At 53.3% G+C, this 15458-nt stretch overlaps 1 protein-coding gene across 3 annotated transcripts in view; it reads right to left on the bottom strand.

The window, feature by feature from the left end:
* The window catches only part of PARVB (parvin, beta), a 182665-nt gene that overhangs the window by 88427 nt on the left and 78780 nt on the right, over window positions 1-15458 (bottom strand). The window contains exon 1 of one of the 3 annotated variants that reach the window (XM_011984016.1): window positions 9483-9584. The exons of the other annotated variants lie outside the window; for them this stretch is intronic. Coding sequence (XP_011839406.1) covers window position 9483 — 1 coding nt within the window. The 5' untranslated portion in view covers window positions 9484-9584. Of the gene's footprint in view, window positions 1-9482; window positions 9585-15458 lie in introns of those variants that run through there. 3 annotated transcript variants of the gene reach the window in all.

Below are 15458 nucleotides of genomic sequence, written 5' to 3'. Positions count from 1 at the left end.
CTAAGGCACATCTGTGCATCTGTGCTACAGGATTTGCATCTACAGCACTCTGAAAGGACAGATGCGTGGCCTGCTCTGTCTACCCCGCTCCCAACATGACGCCTGGACTGAGGCAGGTGCTCTGTGAACACTCAGTGAATTCATGAACGAATGAATCAGGGTTTCGGGACTCTACCATTGTCTCTACTGCAGTGTCTCTTATAAAAACTCAAAGGACGTACTTTCCACTCCATCTGTCACCACCTCTATGGGAGGCTGGATCGTGGTCCCTGCAAAGGTGTCCACATCCAGTGACAGGAACCTGTGACTTGACGTGGCAAGAGGGGGCCTTTGCAGATGTGATTAGATAAGGACCCTGGGGCGGGAGATTAGCCTGGATTATGCAGGGGGCCCAATGTGATTGACAGGGTCCTTACAAGAGGAAGCAGGAGGGCCAGAGCTAGAGGAGGGGTGATAAGGGAGGCAGAGAAAGATCAGGAGATGCTATGCCGACGGCTTTGAAGACAGAGGAAGAGGTCACGCACTAAGGAACACAGGTGCCTCTTCAAGTTGGAAAGGCAAGCAACGGGGTTCTCCCCTGGAGCCTCCGGAAGGAACCGGCCCTGCCGCCACCTTGATGTTAGGACTCCTGGCCTCCAGAGCTGTAAAATAATAGATTTGTGTTGGTTTAAGCCACTGGATTTGTGGTATTTGGTCACAGCAGCCCTAAATAAACTAACAGCCTCAAGAGAGCCCCAGCAACTCCACGTCATTTCAAAAGGCCTGGAACATTCTCTGCACCAGTTTTGCCGAGCCCTGTTCCACACCGGGTGCTCCATGGCACAAGAGTTACTGAAACTGACATGGCTTTGTTCACACAAGCAGAATGAATATTGAACAAGCACAGAGGATGCATCTAACCAACACTGTGGATAAAATCACAACTGGCCCCAAGGCTGCTGCAGGCCACTCTCCTGTGACACCAAGGTCTGAGGAGGTTGGTTCCTTATTAGCAAATCTGGAACACTGTTTTTTTTTTTTTTTGGTTTTTTTTTTTGAGAAGGACTCTCGCTCTGTCCCCCAGGCTGGAATGCAGTGGCACAATCTCGGCTCACTTCAACCGCCACATCCTGGTTTCAAGCGATCCTCCTGCCTCAGCCTCCCAAGTAGCTGGGATTACAGGTGCCCACCACCACACCTGGCTAATTTTTGTATCTTTAGTAAAGACAGAGTTACACCATGTTGACCAGGCTGGTCTCGAACTCATGACCTCAAGTGATCCACCCACCTCGGCCTCCCAAAGTGCAATGTATTGTTTTCAATGTGCAAAAACAATTGGACGACCTTACAGTCAGCAAGACCTGAAGTCAGTTCTCCACCGGTGGCTTCTCAGAATGGCTTAGCACAGCAGCCACTGGCTAAAGGGCTGAGTGTGGCGTCAGATCCCCTCACCCTCTGTCCTCCTCAGCCTGAGGATTTCATGGGTTCACAGGAAGTAGCTAGGGATGTGCTAACTGCTTGACCTTTTTGGACACAGCTATGTCCCACAAGCCTCGCTGCTCCTTGAGCCTGTGTCTCCTCTTTGTCCCCAAGAACATGTGACACAGATGGTTTCTCGATCCTGCTACTGTCCCTCCAAGTACTGGCCTACCAGGTTCTCAGGCAGGAGCCTGGGTATTTTCAAATACAAGCATGGTGCACTAGCTCTTCTGCATGGACGTCATTCAAGTCACTAAAAACAGTAAGTATCAGCCCAGAGGTCAGCACCATCAGCCTCCTGGACCAAGCACACCCACCTGTGGTGGACCAAGCACCAGGAGCACACCAGCAGGCTGGCAAAGAAGAGGACACGCGCCGCAGGAGTAGTGAGCGCTCGGTGAACTCATGAACGACTGAATCAGGGTTTGGGGACCCTACCATTGTCTCTACTGCAGTGTCTCTTGTAAAAACTCACAGGGGCCGGCCACAGTGGCTCACGCCTGTGATGCCAGCACTTTGGGAGGCGTGCCATCGCCCTTCAAAATGCCCTTCACAACGCACCACACACACAGCTGCGCGTGGCCTTGAAGAGCTGTGCATTTGTGGAAAACCTTCCTGCTGTGTGGGGGCTGGGCTCTGTACCTCACCAGAACCCCTGGACTGCACCCTCCAGAGGGAAGAGCCTGTCTCTAGGCCAGAAAGAGGAGAGGAGAACGGGCTTGTGGCAGGGGGGACTGGGGCCACGGGGGGGACCGGACTTACAAGACAGAGGACTGGAAAGAGGACACAGGATGTGTCCTGTGGCTGCCTTTTTGCCATTCCTGGAGGTGACGGTCTCTACAAGGACAGGCATCCGCCAACCCAGCTGCCGTGGAGTCCCGGACTCAGCTGTCATGGGGCCCCCAACCCAGCTGCTATGGAGCCACTCTTTCCAAGAGGGCCACCTCATGCAGAAACTCACAACAGGCCCAGCGTTGAGGGGCTGAGTGCTCTGGCCTCCGCAGACCAGCCCCGGGTTGAGGCAGGCGTCCTCCTTCCGGACACTCCCAAGTCCTGGCCCCACCCGCCCCCTTAGGCATCCTCTCCTGCTTTGCGCTCCAGGTCCCCTGCCCCATGGCCATCAGTGTAGACAATGCACAGGCCTAGGCCGGGTGCAGTCAGAGTGCTCCAACCTCAGGGCAGGGACCTGGGCTCTGATCCCAGCTCGACTGCTCCATCCCAACTCCACAGCGACTGGACTGTGCATCTGCAGCAAAGAGCAGCGGATCCTCTGGGAGGCGAACAGGCAACAAACAGATCCATCCAGACAATGGAGAAAGAGCCACTCAGAACTAAGAAGAAATGTGCTGTCAACTGTGAAAAGGTGTGGAGGAAACTTAAATACATCTCACTGAGTGATAAACCAGTCTGAAAAGGCTACAGACAGTGTGATCCTAACTACACGACCCTGTGGGGCCGGCAAAACTACGGAGACAGTGAAAGGAGTGGAGGCTGCCAGGAGTGACAGGGAGACCGGGATGAGCAGGTGGGGCACAGGGATCTCAGGGCAGTAACACCGCCCTGGATGATGCTACCACGGGGTTCCTGCCCTTACACAACGTCCAACGCCAAGAGGGGCCCCTCACGGAAACTGGGGACTCTGGGTGGTCCCGATGTGGCCATGCGGGTCCATCAGGTGCCACAGATGCACCCTCTTGTGCAGACGTTGATAGACGGGGAGGGTGTGCGTGGTGGGGCTACGCAGTCATGGGAAATCTCTTCACCTTCCACTCAATTCTGCTGTGAATTTAAAAGTGCTCTAAAAATAGTCTAGTTAAAAGATTGTTTAAAAGAGCAGCAGGGGTGTCCCTTCAGGGTCATGGTGCATCCATACGTGAACGTGTGTGCATATGAGTGAGTGTAGGCAGGCATGCATGCGTGTGCGTTTCTGTGTGTTCCAGGCAGGCATCCATGTCCCCAGGGCCCAGAGCCTTCCCTTCCTTCACCCCCTGCTTCCGGGGAGCCTCTCAGCTCAGCAGATCTCAACTGGGGACGATTCCTCCACCCCCACACTGGGAGGGTATGTAGCGGCGTCTAGAGACACTTTGGGTCGTCACAACTGACATCTCGTGTGTAGAGGCCAGGGATGCCCCTAGACACCCCGCAATGCCCAGGGGAGCTCCACAACCAAGAACCCTCAGTGCTGAGGTTGGGAAGCCCTGTCCCCACCGACTCAGGAGTCTCAGGAGCTCCCGGAGTCCGCCAGGCTCCTCCATCCTCTGCTTCCTCACCTAGTGCAGACATGAGATGGGGTGGAGGGAAAGGCCCAAAGGCAGGGGACGACTCCATTGTCCTGGCTGTTGCATTGCATGCCACATGGCCAGGCTATAACTTCCCCCCGCGCCTACACTGGCCTGGCCTGGGACTGCCATGGCAGCTGGGAGGCTGGGGGAAGGCAGTGAGCATTGCCTAATGTTCCCCGCCCCATTCCCCTCCTCTCCTCAGGGATGGTGGGGATCCTCTTCAGCTAATTCTGCCCCACAGCCCAGGGTCAGCCTGCCCTGGTCCTCACTCCTAGGGCTGTGAAAAGCTCAGCAGCTTGCCTGAGGCCCTGGCCTCCCCCCTAGGGTTGCCATGGAAACAGGGCACCCTCCCTCCCCAAGGAAGCATCCGAGGGTGGCAGGCAGGGAAGCCACTGGGCTCTGGCCGGGTGCGATCTCCAGATACCAGTGACAGCGGGGCCATGCAGGGATGGCCAGACCAGTCAAGCATGTAGCCAGCATTCTGTGTGGCCTGGACAGCTGCTGCCAGGAGGCGTCACTAGCCAGAGCCCAGGGGACATAGTGCTAAGGCAAGGGTCTCCTGTCAGCGTTGCTCACCCAGCCCATCATGCAGGCAACAGAACGGAGCAGGGGCTCAGAAATGCCAGGGCTCACTGGCATGGCAGGCTTCTGCCCATGCCCCCATCTCTCTGCTGGGAGCCTTGGTCAGCCTCAGAGGACTACTCCTCTGGCTTCCAGAGACCCCTTCCAGGACCCCCACTCACACACCCCTGGCTCCTGCCCTGGACTCGGCCACTCTGTTACCTTATGTTTTCATAAACTGTCTTCAACCTGAACAGAGGCTCCCGAGTAAGAGTCCTTGTCTCCATCCTCAGAGCCTGGCCGGCAGCCCGCCCCACGGCGGGTCCTCCATAGGTGTCCACTGAATGGCTGCACAAAATACACACCATAATCACACCTCCTTCAGCACTGCAGACTAAAGGAGGGAGTGTAAAAATGCCAACCATGATCGCTCATCCGTTTTGAGGATCTCCTGTGTGCAGGCCAGCCGCCGAGTCCGCCGGAGACTCAGTTGGGAAAAGCAGGTGGCCCCAGAGCTGGTCCCAGAACTGCTGCTTGGTCTACCTGCTTCTCCCTTTCTGAGGGAAATGCTTCTGGGGTCTCCTCTGCTTTCTCCAAGCAATGAATGCTTCTGCTCAAGTACACCCCAAAATTCAAAGGGGGGCAAACAGGCCCTTCCTCCTCAGCTACACAGAAATTTCTGCATCTGAAGAAAATCAGGACAGTGACATCTTTCATCTCTCGGTTCCCTTTATTTGCCATTGGTATTCGAAAGCTTTAAGAGCCAGGAGCTACAAAAGCAGGTAGGGACGTATTCACTCACTTCTTTTTTTTTTTTGAGACTGACTCTCACTCTGTCGCCCAGGCTGGAGTGCAATGGTATGATCTCCGCTCACTGCAACCTCCGCCTCCTGGGTTCAAGTGATTCTCCTGCCTCAGCCTCCCAAGGAGCTGGGATTACAGGCATGTGCCGCCAAACCCAGCTAATTTTTGTATTTTTAATAGAGACGGGTTTCGCCATGTTGGCCAGGCTGGCTGGTCTTGAACCCCTGATCTCAGGTGATCCGCCCACCTCAGCCTTCCAAAGTGTTAGCGTTATAGGTGTGAGCCATTGTGCCCATTCCACTTCTAACCTTAAATTTCCTCCACTTAAAGAAGTCTGGCTTTTTATACAATTACTCTAGTATAATTTGATAAGATTGGGCCTAGTTTGCATCTGTTCATTCACTTATTCAACAACTGCTTAGTGACATCCACTGTGGTCAGGCCTGGCACGGGGCACTGGGTGGGCCACATGGGGACTCAGACACAGGCCCTGCTCTGAGGGCTCCAGCACCCAGGAGACAAATAAGGGAGGTATGTGAGAAGGCTGGGGGCTCAGGAGGGAGTGTGGTAGTCCAGGGAGGCTTCCTGGAGGAGGTAGTCTTGGAGCTGAGTCTTGAAGGAGTTTGCCCTGCAGGGTGAAGAGAGAGAGGTCCTGTCCTTTATCCCCACACCCGAAGTAGGCAGGGGACTTATTCATGACAGAAGCTTGTCCTGTTGCTCTGGGCTGTCCTGTAGCAGGAAGATGTGTAATAAGGCACAAAAATAAAGGGTGACTCTGGGCTGGGCGCGGTGGCTCATGCCTGTAATCCCAGCACTTTGGGAGGCTGAAGAGGGCGAATCACTTGAGGTCAGGAGTTTGAGACTAGCCTGGCCAACATGGTGAAACCTCCATCTCTATTAAAAATACAAAAATTAGCCAGGCATGGTGGTGTGCACTTGTAATCCCAGCTACTCATGAGGCTGAGGCAGGAGAATCACTTGAACCCAGGAGGTGGAGGTTGTGGTGAGCCGAGATCATGCCACTACACTCCAGCCTGGGCGACAGGGCGAGACTCTATCTGAAAAAAATCAAACAAACGAAAAAGAGTGACTCTGAAGTCCTGAGGGCAAACTGTGGGCTCTTCCTTCTCCAGTCCCCTTCCCTTGTCCTATCTGATGCCCAACTTGAAATTCACCAACCCAAAAGGGTGGTGAGAGAGGGCCTGGGAGGTAGGGACAGAGACTCGGGGACTGAGCTCCACAGGGCACGGAAGCTATCTTTCGAGGGCCTCATGACGAGCTCATTCAGCCTCCCAACAGCCCAGAAAGTGGGACAGGGGAAGGAAAGTTCTACAGATCAGGGAACTGTGGCTCAGGCAGCAAGGACTTGCCAAGGAAAAGCAGCTCCACATGACATTCACATTACAACTGACTCTGTTCAATTACAAAGTCCTTTCCACCAAACAACAGACATGGGGCAGTCACAGACATTTGAGAAACCTTCAGACGTTCTCATGGTCTTAGATCCTGTTGATAGAGAGCGAGCGAGGGAGGGAGGGAGGGAAGGAGGGTGTTAGAATCCAAGCCAGTGACTGGCAGAGATGCAGAAGAGGCCGTCCAGCTGCATCTCCCTTCCTGGGTCCTGGCTTTGGGCCGGGCGTGGACGCCTGCAGGGGTCCTCGGCGATCAGGGATATGGATTACCCCAATTATCGCCATTTTACTGACAAGGAAAATAGAGCTTGGGAAAGTCAAGGTCCCACAACTAGTAAAACATAGAGCTAGGATGTGATTCCTCCCTGTCTTAGTTAAGAATTCAATATAAACATCCATCACTAATGAGCCCAGTCATGACTTCCAGGTCCTCAACTGCAACAGAGGACACAAAGTTTGGAGGGAGGTGACAAACCCACTGGGTGAGGACAGGGATTCCAGTTAGGGCCTCCAGGAGCATAGGTGGTGGTTGGGAGGTTATCAATAGGCCACGGGGAGTGGGGTGGAGGATGGGCGGCCCACAATGGAGGCAGTGATCCCAATGAGGTCCTCAAGCATTCAGAGCCTGGGGACCCCTTTTCTAGAAGAAAATTTAGCAGACCTCCTCCTCTCATGGGTGGCTGTACTTTCAGACAGAGAAAACACATTCAGCATAGCTCTTCTAGCTTTTTAATTCGTTTGTATTTTAGGAAACCCAATGGAACCTGAGCAAAGGAACCTGAAGAAGCAGAGGATATATGAGCAGTACACCTATTTGGTCTCCATCAGTATCTCCCAAAGTGAGTCCCGCAGTGTAGACGTTCACAGGTCTCACATGAATCAAGCAAAGGTCAAGGAGGTGGAGTCATGAGGTGAAGGGAAGCTAAGCAGGTGTCTTTTCCCGCCGGACTTCTCAGAGCCTTGACTATGCTAATGTACTGTGAGATTCTCCAAGGGGAGGGGACAGAGCACTCAGTATCTGCTCCCCCACACCCCACGCTGGCCCCAGGATGCTCTCTGGTAAATGTTGCTGGAGTGATCCTGGGCTCCAAGACCCCTTTCACAGTGACTCCTGCTCCACGAGGCCAAGGTTTTGGGGTGGGGGGGTCCTGGTCTGGGGTCTAGGGCAGGAGGCCTGTGACTACTAGCAGCCACTGACTTCGAATAAGCCTGGCAAGGCTCTAGCCTCAAGGGTTAAAATCTGATATACCCGAGTGAAGAGAATCTGGCACCTTGGTTAGAAACAGCAAGGCGAGCAAAGTCCCGCACAGGCCCCAGGAGGCGCGGGCAGGGTCTGCGCTCCTCCAGCCGCCAAGCCCCATCGATCCTGTCCCGCCGGGCACCGTGCAGGAAGAGGCACTCTGCGCAATCGCCTTTTTGCCTTTTATTGCAAGGTCTATTGTCCCTGAAGAGCCTCAGATAATGTGAGCTAAGAGATGCCCAGCATTCGATTTCCTTATGCCCCTCCTTCCACCTCTGGTTTCTCCTCTAGAAATATCCCTGCACATCTACAGAAAGCCTATGAAAAAGATGCAGAAGATCAAAGGCAAAAGTCAGCATGGGAGCTCCTCCAGGAAACAGCTCCTATCGTGTTCATCTACATCCCGGGCACAGCGTCCCTCTCCTTAAGGATACCCAGGCAGAGCTCAGAAAAAAATGTGCATTATTTATTCCACCAGAGGGGGAAGCAGCATTTATCGGGAGTTCGCTTGGTATCAGAAACACAGGAGAATGTGAATAACCATCATCTTACTGGGTCCCCCAGCAGGGCCCAGGGAGGCGGCCTTCAAGCAGAGGTTGAGAGCACTCACTAGGCAGTCAGGCTGTTGGTTACACTCCTGACTCCCGTTCCAATCTGCTGTGTGACCTTGGGCAGGTTACTTAACCTCTCTGGGCTTCAGATTACTCAACTGTAAAAGAAAAGTTTTTAGGAGGATAGCACCGAGCAAAGCACGTTAAGGAGCCAGGATAGTCCCTAGGACACAGAAAGCGCAGGACACATCAGCTCTACTGTTGTTCCCATTTTACAGGAGGAAAAATCGAACATGGGGCAGCTGGGCCGACCGTCACGATGGGCGCTAATAACAGCAGAGCTGGGCTCACTCCCAGGCATGCCCAGTGCAAAGCACCTTCTACTGACTCTGCCTCCCAAAGACAAGACAAAATATCCAGTGGTGACCGGGAGAAAGCCAGACATTGGCCACGATCGGCCACTGAGAGGGGAAACACAGAACCGAGGACACCTAAAGAGAAACCCATGGTCAGGCACGGTGGCTCACGCCTGTAATCCCAGCATTTTGGGAGGCCGAGGTGGGTGGATCACCTGAGGTCAGAAGTTCAAGACCAGCCTGGCCAACATGACGAAACCCCATCTCTACTAAAAATACAAAAATTAGCCAGGCGTGGTGGCGGGCACCTGTAATCCCAGCTACTCGGGAGGCTGAGGCAGGAGGATCACTTGAACCTGGGAGGCGGAGGTTGCAGTGAGCCGAGATTGCGCCATTGCACTCCAGCCTGGGTGACAAAAGCGAGACTCCATCTCAGAAAAAAAGAGAGAGAGAGAGAGAGAGAGAGACCCACAGTATCAGGTATCCCTACAAAAAAGAATTTCTTAGTTGCAACATGTCCCTGAGAATGTTCCAAATCCCATTCTTCTGGGCCCAAAGATCTACTCGCCCCAGCAGAGTGCTGGAAGCTTCACTCCATAAGTCAGACCCTCATCCCTCTGGGGCCGCAGTGAGACAACCTGGACCCCGTTCCCCATCGTCCTAACACCAACGTCCCCATCACCTTCCCGGGAAAAGTCAAGCGGCCACCCAGGGTCCGTTCTTGCAAAACAAAATTCTGCCATAAAGCAGAAAAGAAAAGAAGGGCTGGCCTGGGTTTAGCTCCGGCTGAAAACGATAAGAAAGCAAAGGGAACTTACTGGCGAGGAGGGTGCAGCTGGCGGCGGCTCTGCAGACCAGCACGACCACGGGCGTCGGAGGGCAGGCAGGGCACACACCTCATTCATATAGGGATGTGGCAGGGGCACCACTATGACTTGCACTTCAAGGGAAAGCCTCTTCAGGGAGCCTTTGAGGAAGGTCACAGCGGGTCAGGCTGTGGGAGGACCGGGCTGTTTCCAGCGATAGCTCCTTGCTGACCACAGACCACTATTTCTGTCTTGACTCCCAACGGCCTCATGGGCCAGAGCGACCGCTCCCCAGGAAAACCCCCACACACAAAGAAGGAAGGAAGGGCGCGCCCAGGCCCCTGGGGTGACTGAAGACGCATGTGGCTCAGAGGAAAACTGAACGACAGACCTTGGCCTCCCATCGCCTTTGCTCTCTGGGCCCTGAGATGGGAGAGGTGATCGGAGGTCTGCAAGCTAGCACGGAGCTGGGTCTCCTCTGCCTGACCCCCAGCAAGAAGTGGCACCACCGTGGGCACGTGCGATCCCGGCTGCATCTCCCGTGTGCCGACTACGCCGGGAGGACCACACACTAACACACGGAACACTTGTCACCCCGTTTCCACGACAACAGAAATCAAATATCGGACACAGAAAGCAGAAGCTGAGACCGGCCCAACACGGAGGCGGCTGCTCTCGGGAGCGCTCACTTCCCCAAAGGAAAGTCCTCGAATGAGGGGAGAAGCAGGACTCGCATGGTACCCACCTTGGCTGGCAACTTGCTCCCCCTTTCCTCGGCCTGCACCCTCTCCTGGTTTATAACACCAGGCCCGGCCCCTCCCTACCAGGTGACACAGGCGGGCTCCCTGTCTGGCCTGGATTCCTTGCCGGTAAAAAGGGGTTATTAACAATGAGCAGCCTCATGCACTGCTGTGGGAATTCATGAATTTCAGTGGTTCCTGGCATCCAGGAAGCACGATTAGCTTTTATTTATTCCAATTACCAATCCCCCAACTCCCCGTGGAAGCTCCTTCCCGAGGCTGGCTTCCTGGAGGTGTTACTTGGTGAACTGACAATTCCCAGCTCTGCTGAAGCAGGAAGCGGTGAGGCCCACAGGAGGCCCATGTCCCGACCCAGCAGGTGCTCCAGGCGGGGGCTCCGGGGCAGGCAGCGGACTGGCACATGCCTGGCCCACCCCCAGGAGCACTAGTGCCCCTCTCCCATTCGAGGCCAGGATCAGCAGTGAGGGCTCACCCGCCGGTCACCCCCGTCCCCCAACACTCCACTCCCATGGCACAAACCAGGCGTCATCCCGAGTCAAAACCAGGACTTGAGGCAACAAGAAAAAGATACCCAATGCTGATGCGAGTCCCCAACACTGATGCGGGTCCCCAACACTGATGCGGGTCCCCAACACTGATCCAAGTCCCCAACGCTGATGCGGTCCCCAACACTGATCCAAGTCCCCAACGCTGATGTGGTCCCCAACACTGATGCGGTCCCCAACACTGATCCAAGTCCCCAACACTGATGCGGGTCCCCAACACTGATGCGGTCCCCAACACTGATCCAAGTCCCCAACACTGATGCGGGTCCCCAACACTGATGCGGTCCCCAACACTGATCCAAGTCCCCAACGCTGATGCAGTCCCCAACACTGATGCGGGTCCCCAACACTGATGCGGGTCCCCAACACTGATGCGGTCCCCAACACTGATCCAAGTCCCCAACACCGATGTGAGTCCCCAACACTGATGCGGGTTCCCAACACTGATCCAAGTCCCCAGTGCTGATGCGATCCCCAACACTGATGCGGTCCCCAACACTGGTTTTGGTTTAACAGTTTTCCTGCTGGGAGACTTGATGCAGGAATCCAAGGCCAGGACAGCAAACAGCACTTCGTGGCCCAGGAGATGCCACGACAGCCAAGTGAGGACATCATGAGGGCACAGACAGAAAGGCCCTCGCCAGCCCAGTGCTCCATGGAAAGGGCCTTTCCATCTGCCCAGCGTCCAGTGCCACCCACAAAGGAAGGCTGGGGCAAGACAGGGTCTTCCTGACACATGTGTATCTAGTGAACTGGCCAAGGAGATGCCTGGGACTGGTGCTCAATCCTGTGGGGGAGGAGGTAGAAATAACAGAGGGTCAGTCAGGAAAGGAAATGTGACTAGCTTTTGAAAGGAAAATAACTATGCACTTGAAAAATCATAAAAGGATCAGCAGCCTAGTATCACATCTTAGAGTCAGGTTTAGACCACTTCAGTGTAATGCAACTAACATTTCATCCATTCACCATGTATGCATCGATTGCCTCCTACCTGCCAGGCAAGGGGATTTCACAAGGAGAGCAAGGCAGCCAAGACCCAGCTCCTGACATGCCATTTTCAGAACAAATTAAGGGGGCCTGGCACAGTAGCTCACAACTGTAATCCCAGCATTTTGGGAGGCCGAGACAGGAGGACTGCTTGAGCCCAGGAGTTGGAGACCAGCCTAAACAACATAGTGAGACGCTGCCTCTACAAAAACTTAGCCAGATATGATGACACATACCTGTAGTTCCAGTTACTCAGGAGGCTGAGGCAGGAGGACACTTGAGCCTAGGATCATCCCACTGCACTCTAGCCTGGGCAACAGAGTGAGACCCGGTCTAAGAAGAAGAAAAAGAAAGAAGAAAGATGAAAGATGAAAGACGGAAGAAGAGGAAGAGGAGGAGGAGGAGAAATAATTAAGGGACTGATGTCATCATTTCATTTGATTCTCATCAAGGCCCCATAAGGCAAGCAAGGAAGAATCCTTATGATCATCCCTATCTAACAGATGAGAAAACGGAGGCGGTGAGGGGTCAACAGGCGGCCAAAGGTCATATACAGGGTGTATATCAGGATCTCAACTCAGATGTGTGTGGTGCACCTACTGTGTGCCAGGCATCACTCAAGCCTGGGGTGCCAAGGTGAGAAAGACTACGGCCCTACCTTCAAGGTAGCAAAGTGAGATAAAAGTCAATACATGCATAAATACAAGGTATGGGGATAATGGGTGGGGAGGCACCCCTTGTTAAGTTAATTAAGACTGAGTCAAATGTAAGTTACAACCTTATAGGCAGGTTACATCCTTTTCAATATAACCCATTAAAAGCCAGAGAAGTACAGATTTGACCTTTTTGCTAAAATATTTCTGCCTGAGCTCCAAGGGGCTCACAGGGAGACAGGCTCTTCAGTATCCCTTCTACTCTGCTTCTGTTTGAATCCATCTGGGGCCCTTCACTGGCTGTCACAAACATGCTACACTCTAAAAACAAAGCATTCAGTTGAAAGAGAAAGTATTTCAGAAAAAGGATAACTTGGATGGTGACTTTCAAGATGTGGTAGATTCCACCATAGCCACCTGCCTGGTACACAGTAGGCACTCATAGATGTTTGCTGTAGCACCATTCTCATTTCTTTTGGGCAGTTTTAAGAAAGAGCAAGGCTTCCTTTAAAAAGAAGTAGGAGACTACTGGGTATCTACCCAAGGGAAAAGAAGTCATCAGACAAAAAAGATACTTCACACGCATGTTTATAGCAGCACAATTCACAATTGCAAATACGTGAAACCAATCAAATGCCCATCAGTCAATGAGTGGATAAATTATATTTATATTTTATACACACACACACACACACACACACACACCCCAGAATACTACTCAGCCATAAAAAGGAACAAAATAATGGTATTTGCAGTAACCTGGATGGAACTGGAGACCATTATTCTAAGTGAAGTAACTCAAGGATGTTCTCACTTATAAGTGGGAGCTAAGCTAAGAGGATATAAAGGCATAAGAATGATACAATGGACTCTGGGGACTCAGGGAAAGGGTAGGAGGTGGGTGAGGGATAAAAGACTACACATTGGGTACAGTGTACACTGCTCGGGTGATGGGTGCACCAAAATCTCAAAAATCACCACTAAAGAGTTTATTCATGTAACCAAACACCACCTGTTCCCCCAAAAACCTATTGAAATAAACCATAAATAAATAAGAAAGAGGTAGGAGGCTGGGCGTAGTGGCTCACACCTGCATCCCAGCACTTTGGGAGGCCGAGGTAGGAGGATCGCCTGAGCCCAGGAGTTTGAGACCAGCTTGGGCAACATAGAGAGACCCAGTCTCTTTAAAAACAGAAAATAAATAAGATGAGGGAGAAGGTAATAAAATATAATCTTCCTGGACAGACTTCTCCTTCTGAGAACCCCCGCCCAGGAGCAGCCCTCAGCAACACTATGGCACCACCCTGATCCATCTGGGAAGATGAAGCAGATAAATGAAGGGTCCTCACAAAACCCCACAACTAGTCAGTGGGTACTAGGGGCCCAGTGGGAGAAAGCCCAGGTTCCAGGGTCTCAGTGGGGCACACGGGGCAGGCTGGGCTGGCCCCACATAGGCTCTGAATGGGCCAACGCCATTCAAAGTAAAACCCAAAGAAATGACATTTTCCTTTCTCCGCAAAAACCCTGTACATTTCCTCTTGGTTTCATACAATCAACCAAACCTGGGGATCAATGGAAAGAACTTGCAAAGGCCCATCTAGCTCTGAGAACCCTCATCCTAGAACTATCTGGATTAATGTTCTGTTGTTGTTGTTAGACAGGGTCTCACTCCATCACCGAGGCTGAAGTGCATTAGTGCAATCACAGCCCACTGCGGCCTCGACCTCCCAGGCTCAAGTGATCCTCCCAGCTCAGCCTCCTGAGTAGCTGAGACTACAGGTGCACACCATCATATCCAACTATTTTTTGTTTGTTTGTTTGTATGGTTGGTCGGTTGGGGTTTTTTTGTTTTTGTTTTTTGTTTTTGAGAGACAGGGATATCACTTTGTTGCCCAGGTGATCTCCAAATCCTGGGCTCAAGCAATCCTCCAGCCTCTGCCTCCCAAAGTGCTGGGATTATAGGTATGGACCACGTATAATTACCTGGAGTAATGTCATAAAGCCAACGACCTCTCCTAGGCCCACAGGTGAGAACTGCCCTTTCTTCAAGGTCACGTTCTCTGGCCTCCAAGGGCCTCCTGGTCTGAAGCATCAGAACTTGAACACTGACCCCAGCCTCTGGGGAACTCGGCCAGGCCCTTCAACAAACACGAGTCCACACACATTCCCTGCTCTGAGCTCCTTTCTGCTTTCCCAACACTGCCTCCACCTGGGCATGGCGCATGCCTGTGTTATTCCTCTCCACAAAACACGTGGAAAGAAAAAGGGATCCAAGGCCCCACAGCCACATTTCCAAACAGCTGGGCTTCGGTGTGACTATAACCAGGAGATACGGCTGGCTGCACCGAGGGCTGGTGGTCTCGGCAGGAAGGAAGACTGGCTGGCGTGGCCAGCGTCACACATGTGGTCCCTGGGCATCTTAACGGAGAGGGATATTCCACTCCCCAGTCCCCAGCACCACCCCAACACCAGCCCTCTGCCCTTGTATGGCAGGGCATGAGACAGGTGAGAGAGCCACTGCCCACACAGAAACCGAGGAGGAAAGTGATCCCAGGCCTCTGGTATCAAAGGCAGCACCGCACCCCATCCACAGAACACCTGGCCCCGAGAATGGGAAGCCGGGGAGGCCTGTGACACGGAATGTGGCAACAGAGAGCACATCGGCTCGGCTGGGGATCCCAGCTGGCCTGGTCACTGAGAGCTTCTCACATGCCCTGGAGGAGGCCACCTCCTGACTCATCTGTACCAGGAGCAGCTGCCCAATCCCCTGGAGCACAGACCATGCCCTCTGTGAGTGCGGAGCCCCGGCACCGAGCCAACCACGAGGAGTGAATGAACTGAACAACCACACACACCCTGGGGATCACTGTGCCCCAGAAATCACTCCCCAACCCCACTAACCCCACACCCTCCCTGTGAGGCACCCTCTAAACCACACGCTGAGGACAGAGACCACAGGACACACGGCAAGTGCTTGTGAAATAATAAGAAATATTCATATTGGGCCAGGCGCAGTGACTCACGCCTGTAATCCCAGCACTT

Source organism: Mandrillus leucophaeus, unplaced genomic scaffold (assembly GCF_000951045.1).
Source record: "Mandrillus leucophaeus isolate KB7577 unplaced genomic scaffold, Mleu.le_1.0 Scaffold26, whole genome shotgun sequence".
Taxonomy (NCBI): domain Eukaryota; kingdom Metazoa; phylum Chordata; class Mammalia; order Primates; family Cercopithecidae; genus Mandrillus; species Mandrillus leucophaeus.
This window is presented reverse-complemented; position numbering and strand designations above follow the sequence as displayed.